Consider the following 19,366-nt stretch of genomic DNA (forward strand, 5'->3'; position numbering starts at 1 on the left):
ACGTGTTGTTTTCCAGAAGGTGCCATGATGCCGTGCACAGACGAGATGCATAGGAGATGCGCAGGTGTCTATCAAAATGAGAGAGACTTGCAGGGATTTTCACAGCTCTTTTTAGGTTGGAAGTTTGCTGAAAAAGGAACCATTCAACAAAGAATTGGTGAGCGTGTGCTATGTCCTAGGCACTCTTTTCAGCGCTAGGGTAATCGGTGAACAGAACATCCTGTCCGTCATGGGGCTTACAGTGCACTCCTTCAGCTGGATAGCCACAGGCTCAGCTAAGCATCCTATTCCTGGGGAAGAAGGGGAGGGCTGATAGGGAGACAACTAGCAGTCATTGTCATTCTCTTCTTTCACGTTCTCTGTATTTAAACAGCGGCTGTATTTTTATTCCTAAAAAATGATAGACTGTGCTAGTTCTCATTTGTTTGCCTGAAATGCATGTGTGGAACTTTGTTGTATGCATCTCAAGACCCTATTCAACAGGCTGTCTAATTTCTTATCTGAGGGTGCACGTGTGCGCATGCGTGTGCATGCATGTGTGCCTGTGTGTTGTGGACAGCTCTGGAAATGCCAGCTTTCAAGGAAAGTGTTCTTGAAATTTCCTTCACATGCCCGNACTGTGCTAGTTCTCATTTGTTTGCCTGAAATGCATGTGTGGAACTTTGTTGTATGCATCTCAAGACCCTATTCAACAGGCTGTCTAATTTCTCATCTGAGGGTGCGTGTGTGCGCATGCGTGTGCATGCATGTGTGCCTGTGTGTTGTGGACAGCTCTGGAAATGCCAGCTTTCAAGGAAAGTGTTCTTGAAATTTCCTTCACATGCCCCCGACTGCTCACAATAACTCGCTGAGCTAGACTCACTGCAACAGCTGCTATTACTCCATTGTACAGGTGGGAAAGCGAGGTACAGAGAGTTCAAGTAAATTCATTCAGATCATAGAGCTAGTTGGCAGAAGAGTCACGTCTCCTGACTTCATACTTTTTTACTTGATTAAGAATGTGGTTAGTCGGGGCGCCTGGGTGGCACAGCGGTTAAGCATCTGCCTTTGGCTCAGGGCGTGATCCCGGCGTTATGGGATCGAGCCCCACATCGGGCTCCTCGGCTGTGAGCCTGCTTCTTCCTCTCCCACTACCCCTGCTTGTGTTCCCTCTCTATCTCTATCAAATAAATAAATAAATAAAATCTTTAAAAAAAAAAAAAAAAATGTGGTTAGTCACTCAGGAAACGACAGATGTTGGCGAGGATATGGAGAAGGGGGAACCCCCCTACACTGTTGGTGGGAACGCAAGCTGGTGCAGCCACTCTGGAGAAGAGTGTGGAGGTTCCTCAAAAAGTTGAAAATAGAGATACGCTATGACCCAGCAATTGCACTACTGGGTATTTACCCCAAAGATACAAATGTAGTGATTCAAAGGGGCATCTGCACCCCAATATTTATAGCAGCAATGTCCACAATAGCCAGACTATGAAAAGAGGCCAGATGGCCATCGACAGATGGATAAAGAAGAAGTGTGTATATACATATATACTGGATTATTACTCAGCCATCAAAAGGAATGAAATCTTGCCATTTGCAATGACATGGATGGAACTAGAGGGTTTATGTTAAGCAAAATAAGTCAATCAGAGAAAAACAATTATCATATCATTACACTCATATGTGGAATTTAAGAAACAAAATAGGGGATCACAGGGGAAGAGAGGAAAAAATAAAACTAGATGAAATCAGAGAGAGAGACAAACCATAAGAGACTCTTAATCATAGGAAACAAACTCAGGGTTGCTGGAGGAGAGATGCGATAACTGGGTGATGGACATTAAGGAGGGCACATGACGTAATGAGCACTGGGTGTTATATACAACTGATGAATCATAGACCTGTACCTCTGAAACTAATAATACATGATATGTTAATTAATTGAATGTAAATAAAATATATATGTTTAAAAAACTGAAAAAAAAGAATGTGGTTAGTAAAATAATAGTGTCAGCTCAAAATCAATGGGTGATTGAAGTATTTACTATCATTTTTAAGTACAGTGAAAAGTCTACAGAAAAAAATGAACCAAACTAAACCCTTCTGTAGAGAACATGGACACTTCTTTCAGCTTTCTCCTGATTCTCCACTCGAACGACCACTTTGCCTTTACATTTCAAGCCCAGTTCAGCCAGCTTTCCTTTCCACACAGAGAGTGGCTCCAAGGGCGAGGTCCTCCGTAGTGCTTCATTTAGCAAGCCCAGTCCTCAGGCTGTGACTCTCTCTGTGGTCACACTGGCCCCCGTTCATCATGACCTCATGGTTCATGGGCTCTGTGTTTTGCCAGGGCATCGCCCTGCCAGGCCCGAGCACTGACTGTTTACAGTGGTGGCATCGCTCCACTTGTCTGCTGAGACCCGACACTTCTTGCATACTTGCCCTGCCCCCACGCTCCTGTGTCGCATCGGCTCATGTCGCCTGAAATCAATATATATGGATACAGCAGAGTAAAGGGCTGCGTTGGAACATAAAACTGATAATTTCAGAAATGGAGAAAAATACATATTAGAGATGAAGTATAAGCGAAAAGAGAATAAGCTTTGGGAGAGAGTCTCTAAGCCTTAGATTCCTTCTCTGTAAAATGAGGATAATAATACCTTCCTTGAGAATTACCATAAGGATTAGAGTTGTATATGTAAAATGCCCAGCTTAGTGCCTGGGCCAGAGTGCAGTCCATATATGTAGAGAATAAAATAAAAGATATTTTCTTCATTTTCCATAATATTTTCAATGTAGGCAGCAATCCCAAGGGAAATGAAAACACAAAAACTCATCCATGAATGTTCATAACAGCAGTATTCATAATAAATAAAAAGTAAAAACAAACCAATGTCCGTTAAATGATGTATGGATAAACAGAATGGGGTGTATCCACACCATGGAGTATTATTTGGACATAAAAATAAAGGACTTACTGATACATGCTGCAGCATGAACCCTGAAAGCATACTAAGTGAAAACAGTCAGACACGAAAGGCCGCATGGTAAGATTTCATGTATATGCAATGTCCAGAAAAGGCAAATTCATGGAGACAGGAGGTAGAACTGTGGTTACCAGGGGCTGGAGTGGGGGAGAGTGCGAAGTGATTTCTAGTGGGTACAGATGTCTTTTGGGGGTGATGAAAATGTTCTGATATTAGATCACAGCCATGGTTGTGCGACTCTAAATATACTGAACACCACTGACGTGTACGCTTTAACTGGGTAAATGTTAGATATGTGAATTATATCTCAGTAAAGATATTACTATAAAAAAATGGGCAATAAGGATGCCCTCGTTACTATGCAAAGAGAGGTTCTGGGTGGTGTTTGTGAGAAGTGAACCCTTATGCTTGCTCCATGGTGCCCCTAGCCTTGCTTTTGCTGTTTTCTGATTCTATTGCTATTTTACTGAGAGAATTATTTAGACCTTGCCCAACCTGTGCATGTTTGTCTCTCCTTTTTCTTTGAAAATGATTTCATTGTTTGCGAAAGCAGGGGAGTTGACATTATTGCTATCCTCCCAGCCATATTTGAAATATTTAATTACTGAATTATGTGCCCTGAGTGTGCACAGGTGGATGGACCGTGGCTTAATAGCCACATAATGTGGCCTTTGTGTCAGGTCCCTGGTTTCCAGAGATCCCTCGTCATGCTGGAACGTGTTCACGGCATTTCAGTCTAATGATTCTTATAGGATATTAACAGACCTTTATCTCTAAAACCAGGATATCTGACTTCTCTTGAAACCATAGAAGATTTAGCCTTCCTGGACACACATTCCAACATGGCAAAAATCTGATGGAGCCTGCAGGTGTCCCTTCTCTCACACTGTTGCCTCATACTTAGTCTATTTCACTCCTTGACGTTATCTATGCTCAGCCTTTGTAGGCATTTGGGTTGAATGGGGAAAGTTTTCTTGAATTCTTCATTCATTCATTTATTCATCAGGCCCATGGTTAGTGCCTGTTTTATGCAGTCAACTCTCGTAGGTGCTGGGATGCTCTTACCCTCAGGGAAGAGAATCTGGTAATGGAGAGAGACAGAGAACGAGTTAAGTACAATGCAGGAGCGAGGGCAATGCTGGGGGTATGGATAGAGAATCGATGTGTCATTTCAGATTTCGGCATCCCATCCACCCTGGGGTGTTTGGGGGCCGGGACAGCTTTAGGGCTCCCGGAAAATGTGTCACTAGATCCTGTGAGTGTTCTCTTTAGTATCAGGACTCTAGTTGTTGACTACGCGGGAACATATTCCACTAGTAATTCCATTTCTTCAGGGCACACCCACACTCAACAGAACTGGAAAATTCAGCAAGGACGAGAAAAAAGGAAATGAAGAGTGGGCGAAAAGGAGCAGGAAGAAGAATCAACAAAGGGCAAAGGGAAAGAAACACAGGAAAAAGAGTATTTACCCAAATGAGAAACATACTTATCTCGTCTCAGACACTGCCGCTGATATTTGCCTAGAATTCCAAGAGTTTTGACTCCAAGGAAAATGATGCTGAAGCAAACCTCAGCAAAGCTTGGTGACAGACGTGAGCTGCACTTGTGGTGAGCACAGCGTCACGTGTGGAGCTGTTCAATCAATGTGTCATGCACCCGAAACCAGTGCAGCTGTGTGCCAGCTCTATTTCAGTTAAGAAAACAAGGAACTAACGGATCTTCCCATTCTCTTGCTTTGCTTCCTGCTGGGACAAGTCCCTCCTTTCATTCTGAGATGATCACTCTGGTCCCCTTGACTAATGACCTTGACAAGACAGAGAATTCCTTCCAATCTGACAGGTGCATTTCCACTCTCTGTAGGTGAGTGGGGGAGGCGGTTTGCATTAGGGTTGGGATGGGGCATCCGAGGCCTGAAAGGAAAAGTGCAGGCTCTGAGATCCACCGTTTGCATGACTTGACTTGAGCAAGTCATAGCCTTTGTTCTTCAGCTTTCTCTTCTATACAATGGAGAGAGAAAAATAATGCTGCCTGAGCTCATTATAGGGCTCAACATGGGATAGTGCATGATACACAGGTGAGGGGTTCTTGACACCAAGTGAGGCAAACGGTACCTCAGAATCAAAAGTGTCAAGGGATGGCTCATTGTTCGTTTTTAATTAAGTTCATCTTCACTTTAATATGATGGTATTGGGCCTTTGAATTAACTTTCAACTGGTCAATTGGCAATTTTTACCATTTCTATTCCCTACTCTTTAGGGATGAAATTGATTCATTCTTTGATTGTATTTCCAGAAACAGGTTCTTTCTCCTTCCTTCCTTCCTTCCTTCCTTCCTTCCTTCCTTCCTTCCTTCCTTCCCCTTTCTTTTTCCCTCTTTCTTTTCTTTTCTTTTCTTTTTTTTTTTTCATCACTCTTACCCAGACCTCAGATGTGTAATGCTTATGAGCGTTTCTGGGATTAAAATTGGACATATTGAGGGATGTTGAGGGAGTAGAAATATTTATTTTGTTGGTGAGGAGGGTTTCGTGAAAAGTGAGTTTTCCTGATTTCTTAGTTCATTAGGAAGAATCGCTACTAATTGACTTGGTAGGACCTAGGAAAAGGCTTTTGTTGGGAGAAATCCCCAGCCCCCCAGTCCATGTCCATATCATTAACCATATCCAGATCTAGTTTTCACCCAGCAGACAGATTCTAGATCTTTAAACAACTCTACACAGTAACCAAGAAGCAAGAATCCAGTAGCATGGTTTTTTTTTAAGATTTTATTTATTCATTTGAGAGAGAGAGACAGAGACAGAGAGAGCACAAGCAGGGGGAGAGGGAGGAGCAGACTCCCCGCTGAGCAGGCAGCCGGGCATGGGGCTTGATCCCAGGACCTGGAGATCATGACCTGAGCCAAAGGCAGACGCTTAACCGTCTGAGCCACCCAGGTGTCCCCCATCAGCATATTTTGCCAAGTGGCCAAGCATCTCTCTTCCCTTGGGCAGAACAGCTGCTGGTGAGGCTTTCTGTGAGAGCAGAGACTGAAGTGGTTAGGGCTTGATGGCATGAGCTTTCTTGAAAATAAGTTTCACTAGTTGCTTCAAAAAATTAAATCTTATTTTTAGGTGGGAGGTCTTTATTTTCTACACTGGTGAGTCTTTCCTTGCTGGATGCAGACAAGAGGCAGTTAAGAGGGTAGTTAGGTTTTTGAAGTCCCAAGTTGGAAAATTCACTTTTGCTAACATACTAGTCATGGCGTGAATCGTCAAGGTGATGACTAACCTTGTTGTTCATTCCATCACCGTTCCCGTAAGCCTCTGGGGTTTGTATTTTGCAGGTTCTGGGGCAGCAAAGAGCAGGCACTGCTCAGCGTTGCCTTCATCCTGGCCCATGATTGCAGTCCTGTTTTCCGTCTCATCAAAAGTCTAGGCTTTCTGGGGTGGCAGGGGAGCTGAGAATAATCCCTAAGGGTCAGTGCGGATGGAAGCAATCAGGAGTACCATGTGGTCAACATCTGTGTTTCACCTGCTGAGCGAGCCAATCTGCATCCTTAACGCGGCTCCAGTGGCCCCACGCTCACCAATGTTGGGTTTTACCCTCACAAGCTCGGAAGGACTTGTGGTAAAAATAAATGAGTCAGTTCTAATTATTTCACGTTGGCTGTCAGTGTAAGAGCCAAGACTGAGGAATGAACACTGACCTTCTGGAACAGGGAGAAATGTCAGTGTGTGTAGACATTGCCAGAGAAAATCGCAATGTTGTTTTTTTGGCACAGCCGAGTAGTAAAGTTGTATCATCCCGCAGACATGTTTATTTACTGGTCTGCTCCATGAGCTCTCACTTTCCCTGTAATGGTGACCATGTGCCTGCTGGCCCGGGGCACTTCCTTCCCCGAGGAGAGGCCCTGCACTGTGCTGTTGATTGCATTTGCGTATGTCTTTATCTTTGTCCTAATTTGACTTGGAATCTGAGACTCACTCACGGGCTTTGCTGATAGGCACAGCTAGCGAAGAGGAGACAGGACCTAGAGGCAGAATCCTAGAGAAAGTGGATGGGCAAACAGCATCATGGTGAGTAAAGGCCCAGACTTCCCAGTGAGGCCAAGTGGATGTCGCACTTGTGTCTACTAGCTCTTGCATTCCAAACACTAGCTCCAAAGACAGCCAGCAAGGACCGACGTACAGAGAGGGGACTGACCATGAGCACTGCGGGCATATCGGGGACCCAGCTCTGCCAAAGGTGGAGGGAGACCTCTTAGTGGCCTCGTGCTTTTTAGAGGTAAAGGGAAGCCACTGTGGCGTCGTGGCCTTCAAAGCAGATTAAATACGTGAGGACTGGCATGGCCCCAGAGCTGAGCACACCTTGCTGTCTCATCCCGAGCCAGCGAGCCCCAGGGAAGAGAGGGAGGGGGGTGTTGGTTTAAGTGTGCCTCCGCTCGGCTGGGAGAATTGTGGCCACGGTGGAACAGGCTCACTTCCAGGGAGCGTGTTCTAGCTAGTGCCTGCTTGTGCTTCCACAAGCCGTGGTTTTCCAGTTTGACTAGCAACTGCCAATCACCTGCAGATCACCTCTCCAGACATCTCTTCACGTCATGTGTTCTTCAAGGACTTCCTGAGTGATGTCTGTTACCTTGCTGGGTGCCTTTCCCAGTCTGATGGGAGAAGCTAGCCAACCCGAGGCTCTTATTCTAGGGGACTGGAAGGAGCTTTCAGTTGGGAGAGATGCCTCAGCTTCCCCTGAAGGTGGTCACATGTTCTGACTCCTCAGCTTCTTAGCTTGATGGAAAAATCCTTCTCGGCCACAGTGTTGTCTGTCCAGTTCCTCGTGGGGACTCCCAGCAGGACAATCACCACACTGTTGCTTTGTGCTGTAGGGCGCTGAAAATAGAGCTGCTAACTCAGGCCTCCTGTTTCCTCCCAGGACCTCACATCTGGGCCTTTGGTATCTCTCTGTCCAACCCTCCGAGTAGACCAGCGCCTGCATGCTTTCGTGATTGTGTATTCCAAAGGAAACACTTTTTTTTTCGGTCAGAGGGATGAAAAAGGCAGCAGTTAGAAGTGTGTGCCTGGATTTCTGTTTATTTGCGTGGGCCAGGGGAGTGGCGGGGCAGGACAGTTGGTCTGAAGGGGGGAATGCAAGTCTTCCTCAGTGGACTGGCAGGGTCAGCGCTGCTCTCCCTCTGGGACAGTGCAGGAGATTGGCCCCGCACATCAAACACGGGTGTCCGCGGACCTCCGACCACGGCTGGAGGATCTGTGCTTTTCCCGGGAAGCCTGAGAACAGAGAGCAGCTTTACAATTTGGGGAAGTAACTGAATAGGAAACTGTTTTCACTCCATAAGGAGAGTATTTTAAATCTGTGCTTCTGTTTTTAATTAGACACCTCTATCTTTGCATACACCCAAGCAGCTCATCTCTAAGGATGTTGGTGAATAGTGGATCCTCAGGCAGACTTTGGAGTTGTTTAGTCTGGACAGCAGGAAAATAAATTTCATACAGTGAGACCGACTTTGTTAAAATGATGAGGAAAGGCATCGACGCAGGGAGAGCAAAGTGAATATAAGTCCCGGGTAATGAAGAACCAGCAACTGAGGAAAGAAGTAGATGCTGCCGGAATTCTCCTACACTATTTATCGTAATTTGGGAATAATGTAGAATTCCTGTAATTTTTAGCTAACACTGCAGTCAAGACATTTTTTATTTTGTTTTATTTTAATTTACTCTTGCTCATAATATGTTGAGCAAAGACTCATGGGTGTTTGAGCTGATTCTCAGCTTCAGGAATTGCTCTATACGTGCTTCCTACACTGAGATGAGTGGTCTGACTCTCAAAAGCCTTTCATGGCTTCTTCGCTGGACGTGGGTGGCTGGTGGCCAAGTATCACAGTGGATGTGATTGTCACTAACATTCTTCACTTCTCAGCATAATCACAAACTAGAGGGAGCCTGTGACCCTCTCCCATGTTGCTTTCTGGACCACTTTCCTGCCTCCTTATGTTACCGCATTTTTGTCCATAAACACTCAGCTGGTGTCCCTCAACACCAGCTGCATACGTTACTGCTCTCCCTCTCAAGGTAGTGGAATTTCCGGGTAGGCCTGTGGGTCTCCTCCATCCTAGACCTTGTTCTGAAGGGAGAAGCTGATTCTAATCTGATTTCCAGAAGAGACTTGAAAGTGGGTCGGGGGGCGCCTGGGTGGCTCAGTCCATTAAGCCTCTGACTCTTGATTTCAGCTCAGGTCACAATCTCAGAGTAGTGAGATCAAGCTCCGTGTCGAACCCTGCTTTGGGTTGTGTGCTCAGTAAGGAGTCTGCTTGAGATTCTTTCTCCCTCTGCCTCTGTCCCTCTCACTCATGTGCTCTCTCTCTCTTTCTCTCTAAAATAAATAAATAAGTCTTAAAAAAAAAGAAAGAAAGTAGATAGCATTGGCAATTGGCCTCAACTCCTAATCTATTTTTTGGAATAATATTTTCAGTAAGGGTAGTTTTAATTCAAATATCCACTTTACAAAATAAGATTTTCAAATATTAGTCCTATACCTCTATCCCCCATTTTTCTAGACCCTATGACTTAAGTTACATAGTTTCGTGTTACTTGATGTTTTACAGAAATTTACCCCCTATGTAAGATGGGGCTCCACTATGCTTTGCTTAACAATTTATTTTTTTCTCTTGAATATTTCTGAATATTCTCTCCTTTAAAGATTTTGTTACTTTTGGAAGAACAGTGACTTCCAAAAGCTCAAGTAGGAAGAACAAAATCCATCACAGATTGGGTTTAACAAAATCCTGTTTACACAAATGGCCTATATATGGAAGAAGCAAACTCTGTTCACACCTCTTCATTTGCTCTTATCAAGATTATGTTCCTAGGGAACCACTACGGCTGAGAATGGCCCTGGCTTTTCATTCCAGGAGGGACTGCTGAATTGCTCATAAATTCTAAGCATTTTTACTCCCTTTTAAGAGACCAGGCACCTGTCTTTCCATGATTCTTCTGTTTACTCTCCCTGCTTTCTTCCCTTCTTCCCTTTCTTTCTTCCTTCCTCTTTTAATTTTATTCAATGTGGTTTTTAAAAATCAGGAATAGATGTTGAATTTTGTTAAAGACCTTTTTAGCATTTACAGAAGTAATCATATGATTTTTCTTCAGGTCTGTTAATATAGTGAATTATATTAATGGACTTCCTTTTATAATGAACAATCCTCGGCTATGCTATGTAATATTTTCTTAGTAGGATGTTGATTCTGTTTGCTAGTATTTTATTTAGGATTTTTGCAGCATATTCATTAAAAGATATTGGTCTGTAGTTGTGTTCGCGTCTTCATCAGGCTTAGACACTAATATTGTACTTGCATTATTAAAAGAACTTGGCATTTTCATTTGTTTCTCCTATGCTCTGGAGAACAAGCTACATAGCATTGGAATTATCTAGTCTATTAAGATATCTGGTAGAATCCCCCTGTGAAACCATCTGGGCCTAATATTTTCTTTTTTCTCTTTCTTCATTTCTTCCTTGGTAATTGTTCTGTTTAAGTTTTCTATCTCTACTGAAGTCAGCTTTGCTAACATGCATCTTCCTAGGAAATCCTCCATTATATCCAGTTTTCAAATTTATTTTTCATTGAGTTGTGCAAAATAATTGAATGATTTCTTTCATATAATCATATTCCCTTCATCCTTGCCAGTTCCTATTTTATATATCTGTGTTGTCTTGATAGATTAATAAATGGTTGCTTTATTGATTTTCATCAAAAAAAGCAAAATTTTAGGGGAGTTTGGTGGGAGGATGGGTGAAATAGGTGAAGGGGATTAAGAGTACACTTATCACAATGAGCACTGAGTAAAGTATTGTTGAGTCACGATACTTTACACCTGAAACTAATATAACATTGTATGTTAATTATACTGGAATTTTACAAAAATAAAAATTTTTTTAAAAAATAAAATTTTAGGGGCTCCTGGGTGGCACAGCGGTTAAGCGTCTGCCTTCGGCTCAGGGCGTGATCCCGGCATTATGGGATCGAGCCCCACATCAGGCTCCTCTGCTATGAGCCTGCTTCTTCCTCTCCCACTCCCCCTGCTTGTGTTCCCTCTCTCGCTGGCTGTCTCTATCTCTGTCNCTCTGTCGAATAAATAAAAATAAAATCTTTAAAAAAATAAAACTAAATAAAATTTTAATTTATTAGTTCTATCCTTTTTCTGTTTTATGCTTCTGGACTTTTTTCCTTTATTATTTATTTCTTTATGCTTGTTTTGTTGCTCATTTTCTAGCATCCTAGCAGGAATTCAACTCACTTATTTTTATTAATTGAAGGTTATAAAACTGAATTTTTCTGTGATCATTGCTTTAATTGTATCTAAAAAATCTGATACATACTGTTTTCATGATTAGAATTTCTGAAATTGATTTGTGTTTCTTTTTTCACTCAATAGTTGTTTAATAGAGAATTCTTAATGGAATTTTTTGGTTTTTTATCTTATTACCAATTTCTAGTCTTATTGCTTTATTATTACAGAATGTTGTTTATAGTCTTTCAATTTTGTGGAGGCTTTCTGTGTAGTGTAATTGTTGGTCGATTGTAAATGTTCCACATGCATCTGAGAAGACAGCATATTCTCTCACATTGTGTTCTATAGATCCTCTGTATATTTACTTCCTCCCCTTCGCACCATCTTCACTGAAAGCGGTATGGTATGTGACTCTTCATCTTGGGGTTGTAAGTTCGAGCCCCACATTGGGTGTAGAGATTACTTAAAAACATAAAATCTTTTAAAAAAATAAGTGGTATGCAATAGCTAAATCGTGGAAGGAACCGAGATGCCCTTCAACAGATGACTGGATTAAGAAGTTGTGGTCCATATATACAATGGAATATTACTCAGCTATCAGAAAGAATGATTTCTCAACATTTGCTGCAACATGGATGGCACTGGAGGAGATAATGCTAAGTGAAATAAGTCAAGCAGAGAAAGACAATTATCATATGATTTCTCTCATCTATGGAACATAAGAACTAGGATGATCGGTAGGGGAAGAAAGGGATAAAGAAAAGGGGGGTAATCAGAAGGGGGAATGAAACATGAGAGACTATGGACTATGAGAAACAAACTGAAGACTTCAGAGGGGAGGGGGTGGGGGAATGGGATAGACTGGTGATGGGTAGTAAGGAGGGCACGTATTGCATGGTGCACTGGGTGTTATACGCAACTAATGAGTCATCAAACTTTACATCAGAAACCAGGGATGTACTGTGTGTGACTAACATAACATAATAAAAAAAAACATTAAAAAAATAAGTGGTATGCTAACATCTCTTATTATCAGTGCTTCTGTTTTTCCTTGCAATTTCCATCCTTTCCATTATATCAAGGATTGACAAACTCCAGCCTGTAAACCCATTGCTTATTCTTGTAAATGAAGCTTTATTGGAATACATTCATTTACATATTGTGTGTGGCTGCTTTCCTGCTACAAAGGCAGAGGTAAGTAGTTGTGACAGAGAGTGTATGGCCTGCAAGCCTGGAATATTTACCATCTTGCTCTTAAAGAAAGTTTGCCAACCCCTGTACTCCATGAAGGTACAGGGATGTTTATAGTTATTGTATCTTTGCTGTGAATTGTGTCCTTTAGCATTATAAAGTATCTTTCTTTGTCATGGCCAGAATTCCACCTTATTTGATGTCAGAATTTTAACTCTTGCTTTCTTTCTCTTCTCCAATTGACTGATCTATCTCTTCATTTTTAGGTGTTCTGAATAACTTTGTTTTAGATATCTATCTTATGTATAGCATGAGTTTTCTTCGTGATACAATTTGAAAGTATTTTTGTTCTAATAAGTGAGGTAAGCTCCTTTATACATAGATCAATTTGTTAAACTTTTAAGGTAGAGATATGTTTTGTATACATTATTTGAAGACTTTTGAGGGCACTCTAGTTTGTATAAATAATGGTAACATTAATTCAAAATAGGTAAAGATAGCTTAGATTTTTTAGTTTTATATTGGAAACTTGCTTTCCCCTGGAGTGTGTGTGATGACAGTACCACAGATTAGCAGTTTTGTTGTGACCTGAAAACAAACTTGAAAAGAAAATGCAATTGAATTATTGCTTAAATTGATACTTGTCAGAGAAGTTAAAAGGCAGAGTTTACATGTGGATAACTAAAAATTAAGCCAAATAGGAAAATTTCCAAAAAGATTAGCTAACGTACTCTGGTTTAATCATTTTCTGCTGATACAGTTTTAGCACAACCACGTATGCTGAGCCCTGAATTTTAAGGATCTAATGACACAAAAATGATTTTAAGCAGTATCTCTCAATTCAGGAATCTGTTGTCTAGTTTGGACCATGAGGGATGTCATTTTCATATATACATTTTTTTCCCCTCGGAACTGGCCATTCTCCTTTCAATTAATCTGGGGTCTTTGGGATTTCCCCCTCTTTCTTTGGATGACAACTGAGCTATATTGTACTTTCTCTCACACAGGACAGCCACTGACCACAATGTGGATAATACAACAGAAATACTCAGGGAGTGGTTGAAAAATGTACAGAGCTTCTATCACTATGTGGAGTGGAGGCCTATGGATGAACCAGAGTGAGTAGCAAGACAACATTTTGTGAACTTTATTTATCCCACTTTGCTTAACTACTTTTCCAGCCATTCAGGTGTCTTATCTTTGAGGCATATATGACTTCTTGGGTTATTTCTGTATCTAGGAAGTTACAAGGACCTTCCATTTCTTCCTTTGACAGCTCTTCATATTCTCCTGCAGCCACCAGCCAAGTTCAGGTACTCCTTAGTTCACAAATAAATTGCCACAGTATATATTTAAAAATACTGATATTATTTATTCATATTTTGAGTATAAGTCTTTTATATTTGGTGGATCATAGTGAAACATTTGTATACTTTTTGTATATACTGTGCTATTTTACTTATCATATTTTTATAATCATTCCATAGCAATTTTTAAGGGGTTTCTTCATTATCTTTATGACTGCATAGTATCCAGTATATGGATGTACCATAACGATAATGAGTAGTCAATCCCGTACTCATGGACATTTAGGTTACTTCTTCTCTTAACCATAGCAATTCATTAGTTGTTTCCATCTTCAAGATCATCCTACATACCATACCGCCAAATCAACTTACCTAAAAGACTAATGACATGGCTTAATTTCTCTGTTAAAAGGACTCCAGTGGCTCTCCAACACCCACAGAACAAAGTTCAAATACTTCAGACTTACAGTTTTTAAAGATCCCATGAACTTAGCACCAACAGCTATGCACCCATATGTCTTGCTTCTTCCCAAAAGAAAACTGCTTTGTCTAGAATGTTCCTTTTATTTTCAACCCCAAGCTGTTACCCATGCAGGTTTGTTCTCCAAGCAGGCCCTTTCTGACTCTGTAACCAGCTCTCATGCCAAACCCCACCTACTACAGAAAGCTGCTCCTAGTATTCTGGCTACAAAGATCCACATTTCTCTCAACTCTTGTATTGCTTGTTTACCTACATCATCCTTTTTGACACAGCAACACATGTAACTAACTTTGTTAATTAACTATGTAATTTATGCATTTCTTCGAAGTGATTTTTGGGTTCTTTGGCGGAGGTTACAGTATACAAATACTTCATAGTTTCCCCCAGTGCTATGTTCTTGGCAGGCACTAAATTAATACTTGTTGGATGAACAAATGAGCAAATGACAACATGAATAAGTGTATTTAAAATGGACCATTGTAAATGTTCCCAAGGCTACTGCAATTCTAGCTTCAGAAATTGTAGTAGTAGAATAAATTGAGTTGCCTGAATTTTTGCCCAGGATAAATCATTTGTTGAAAGCCAAATTTGTATAATAATAATAATAAATGCCATTCCAGAGTCTCTTTATATAGTCTCTTTATATATAATAGTTTTATTATGTATGTATATACATATATATTTCAAATCCCAGCATATGCTCCATATGTCAAGCAAAACTTAACAATGAAATCTGAACACTATAAAAGATTTTGAATGCTTTTCTGGAGTTTCTTCTAATGGAATTTGGCCTAACTAGAACAGCCAAAAAGACTGTGTACCTACCTTGCATCCTGGTAATTTCTCTGTGCCCAGATCTTGACTAAATATATTGCATGCCAAGGTCAGTGTGAGAAATATTAGTGAAGGCATTTTGGGGGCAATATATTGAGGAAAACAAGACTCCACTGATTTTTACTGAAGCAATAATTGGAAAGACATCTTAGCCCCTGTGCAGGACATAGTTTTATTAATTGTATTTATATAATTATGTTTTCATAATTATATAGGCATATATAGGTCCTACTAGTACAGCCAAAAGAACTTGAAATGATGGCTACTGGGACAGTATCAACACCCATACCAGTTGGAAGCTTTCAGAAGGGTTCTTGAGGGTATGCCAATGCACTTGCTAATGTGGCCATGTGAGGGTCCTGCCCTGGCTGTTTTGTAGATGTTAATAGAGATTCCAATGACATTATGCATCTTCTCCATGATCTCACTCTAGTGGGATAGATCAGTGTGTTAGGCTCTGTGGAATCCTTTACTGATACTTGATCAAGTAAATTTAAACTTTGGGGTTTTTTTCTGGGAAACTCATATTTTTATGCTGTAAAATTTTTAAATTTATTTGATGGCAAAATATATTAATAAGTGCTTAGGAACATGAGTTTTGGGGGTATGCCTGGATTTAAATTCTGACTGTACCCCTTATTAGCGTGTAGCATTAGGAAAATGACTTGACCACTCTGCGCCAATTTCCTCATCTGTGAAATGGAGAGAATGGTGGTACTAACCTTGTAAGGTTCTTCTTAGAAGCCACTAAAATATTTCATATAAGGATTCTATGTACAGTAAGCCACAAGTTACTTAATCTCTGCTTCCTTATCTGTAATATGAGGAAGATGATAATAATAGCAGTGCCTACCCCCTAAGGTTGATGGAAGTTGAAATGAATTAGTGCATATAAACATTTAGGACAGACCCTGGAATATATAGGCATTCAATAATTTTAAGCTATTATTGTTATTATTATTATTTTAGATCTTACCCTGATGAAATTGGACCAAAGCATTGGCCAGGCTCCCGGTTTGCCCATGTGATGAAACTACGGCAGGCAGCCCTTCGAACTGCGAGGGAAAAATGGTCAGACTACATTCTGGTAAAAAAAAGATGTTTGATTTCTTGACAACTGTTATCTAGAATGTGTCCAAATCAATTGTCCAAAACTTAAGACTGTGGGAGCTATTAAAACAACCTTTTGTTTAAGAACCAACTCCCCTACCTTTTTTTTTAAGTATGCTCCATGCCCAGCATGGAGCTCAACATGGGGCTTGAACTCACAACCCTGAGATCAAGACCTGTCAAGACCTGAGCCAAAACCAAGAGTCAGAGGCTTAGCTGACTGAGCCACTCAGGTGTACCCCCCCCTTTCTAAAAAAGATTTATTAGGGAAGATTCTTAATAACTCTTTAGAAATTTTTTTCAGATGTAAGAAATTAATTATATAAAAAAAGATTCAAATTAACAGCTCCAAAACTCCATTCCCTTTTGTTTCTCGGTGATTTGGGGGAATGCCATCCCTCTTTTTTTAAGAGACAATGGAGTATTACTTACAGTAAGTAGCATTCCACCAGCATGCTTGTGGCAGTTCCCCTGACCGCTACTTCTCACAGGTGTTGTCATGGGCTCAGATGGATGCTCTGTGTACAGAGGTTTTGTGTCACAGCTGAGGAACCCAGAGCTCAGGGAACCCACTGCTTGTATAGCAAGCAGTAACCTGCTCTTTCTCTGGGAAGATGTGTTACCTCATCTTTCAAGGTTACCACCTTCACAAACAACCCTGAGAAATGGCCCAGTTAAAGGCACAGTCAGGGCCTTGCAGCCCTGGCAAGGGAAGCCTTGCTTGGCTTCTTGGTTGCTCCTAAATTATGTTGGGTTCTCATGGAGAATTTCTCTCTATGGAGAGGTTCCATCACTTTTCATAAAACTTTGGGAGTGGCCCAGAAAAATGCTGGACTTAATGATTAGGAACCAGTGCTATCTTCTGTCCTTGTCCTCTAGGAACCTAACTTAATTGGAAAGGAGGACAGCTTCCTAGGCAGCAAGTTGCTACAGTCCCCATTTTCCTTTCTGACAGGGGCTTTTTTCTTCGCAAGTTTATGGGAATTGAGTTCCTCATCTGTAGCCCCCAAAATACATTTAATTTTTTTGGTGAGCATTTTCCACTACAATACTAGAAATAACACCAATAAAGCAAAGACAATATGGTTTCATTAGACTTGTCACTATCTGCTCTCCATCACTAAACTCTGATTCCTAAAAGGAATACTTTTGACCTATGTCCATCCCCAGCCCATAACCACAACAAAAATCAGCCCAATAATTTATCACACGTGCCTGTTCAATATAAATAATTTCATGTATGTTTTCAAGTTGATGATATTTAACATCATAAAGCTGTTTAAATGTCATTGAAGCATACAAATGCTGAGTTTCAAATTTTTGAGTGAACAGATTGACTATCATAAGAATGAAAGCTTCTGGTTATTTGTGTATGTGTGGTAAAATATACGTAACATAAAACCTATCATTTAAATTTTTTTAAGTATACAGTTCAGTGAGATTATTTATTTTATATAATAGAATCTATTGTTAAACTATCCCTATGTATGAATCAGTGTTAACATGGACTTCTGCTAAGAGAGAGAAAAGCTTCCTGGGTTGATATAATGTGCATTCAAAAAAAATTCTACTTGTAACATTAAAATGACATTAATGGATCTGTTTTGGGCCATTTTGACATTACTATGGACAACCTAAATAAGTCTGTTCATTTGTCCTTAGGCTGGGCCCTCCAGGAGTGTTTTTGTATGAATCTTTAAGAGCTCTTGGGAGCTGTTAGTGGTTAATAACCACTAACCAAGGTGTGGGTTGGGTGCTGGTTGAGTGTGTACCCGGTATGGTAACATCAATTTATTGCCTGGCACCTTATGCAGAGCTAGACATGTGAAAGTGAGTCTAATGTATTTTGCCCGAATGAACGCCATCCATCTTCAACAAGTTTCAGTAAGGAGAACATAAATAACTGGTTCCATGTCTCATGAGCAAGTTTCTGTGATCTTTCAGAAGTGCTGGGTTAGTCTTGAACCCAATACTGAAAAGTACCTTTTCACCTGATATTATCCTTTTCTTTTCCTAGTTCATAGATGTTGACAACTTCCTGACTAATCCACAGACCCTCAATCTAATGATTGCAGAAAACAAAACCATTGTGGCACCCATGCTGGAGTCTCGGGGCCTGTACTCTAATTTCTGGTGCGGAATCACACCTCAGGCAAGTCTTCTGGCTGATGGATCAAGGCAGTGGGTTCTAATAAGGCACCCATATGTCCACCATGGCCCCGTTCATCTTTTTCCTCACTTCCTCCCTTGAAACGTGCGTGTCATGGTAGTAGAGGAGTAACCATGTTCAGGAAAGGAGGGAAATCCATGTCTAATGCATAAACCAGTGAGCTCTTTTGTATTAATGAATGATGAAGAAAATATTCTAATGAGCTTAGCCTTGGAAGCTTTAACTTAACCAATAAAGCTTACAGATATTTGTACTTTTGCCCTCTCAGATTCTGAGATTTTTTTTAAAAAAATAGTACTTTTTGGTATTAAAACATAAGAACACTATAGAAAAATTTGGAACTGGAAAAAAGTAAAAAAAAATTATGTGACTCCCCACCACTCTGACATCATGGATAACAGCGTGTTGCTAATAACTATATCATCAAGTGGCTATAATGCAAATTACTTACCCTTTCTCTTAGTTTGAAATTATTCAAATTGTTTGCAACTTTGAACTATTACAATGACCATGATGATTAGTGTACATTTTTCTGTATTTAATATTATGTCCTTAGGATAGCTTCTTAGAAGTAGAATTCCTGAGTTGAAGAGTATAAATATTTTGATGACCTTTGATATATGTTGCCAAATTTATTTCCAAAGACACCTAATAATCAGAGCTGCTATGGTAGCTGGTTTTTACAAAATTCAAGAGAAAACAAAATGTTAAATTTCTATCATCTCTCTTTTCCGTTGTAAAATCTTCAAAGTCGAGAACTTTGTTACAACGAATGCTTCTGGTGTTTGTATTTTTAATTCTCTAGTTAATAAATTAGATACATTAAAGAGAGAAACCAGTCAATGTAGTATATATCAATACGGAATAAAGCTGAGCTAAAGGAGGAAAAATTGTTAAATGTGTTCGCATGCTCAAAGGGATAAATTTTGAGTTCCTCTTTTATATTTGGTTAGGTTTTGGATGCAGGAGTCCAGTGGCGTGCTGATAAATGTTTAATAACTGGCTCTCTGTGGGGGAAACGCCCTGATAAGGTACTCC

The 19,366-nt window shown here is 40.5% G+C and overlaps 1 protein-coding gene across 2 annotated transcripts in view; it reads left to right on the plus strand.

The window, feature by feature from the left end:
• COLGALT2 (collagen beta(1-O)galactosyltransferase 2) overlaps nt 1-19,366 on the plus strand; it is a 109,349-nt gene that overhangs the window by 48,606 nt on the left and 41,377 nt on the right. Inside the window, exons 1-4 of one of the 2 annotated variants that reach the window (XM_011237119.3) lie at nt 6,857-7,014; nt 13,434-13,544; nt 16,018-16,135; nt 18,176-18,310. In XM_011237119.3, the coding sequence (XP_011235421.1) occupies nt 13,531-13,544; nt 16,018-16,135; nt 18,176-18,310 (267 nt within the window). In that variant the 5' untranslated portion in view covers nt 6,857-7,014; nt 13,434-13,530. Of the gene's footprint in view, nt 1-6,856; nt 7,015-13,433; nt 13,545-16,017; nt 16,136-18,175; nt 18,311-19,366 lie in introns of those variants that run through there. The other variant, XM_034666808.1, reaches the window with a different exon arrangement.

Source organism: Ailuropoda melanoleuca, chromosome 8 (assembly GCF_002007445.2).
Source record: "Ailuropoda melanoleuca isolate Jingjing chromosome 8, ASM200744v2, whole genome shotgun sequence".
Lineage (NCBI taxonomy): Eukaryota > Metazoa > Chordata > Mammalia > Carnivora > Ursidae > Ailuropoda > Ailuropoda melanoleuca.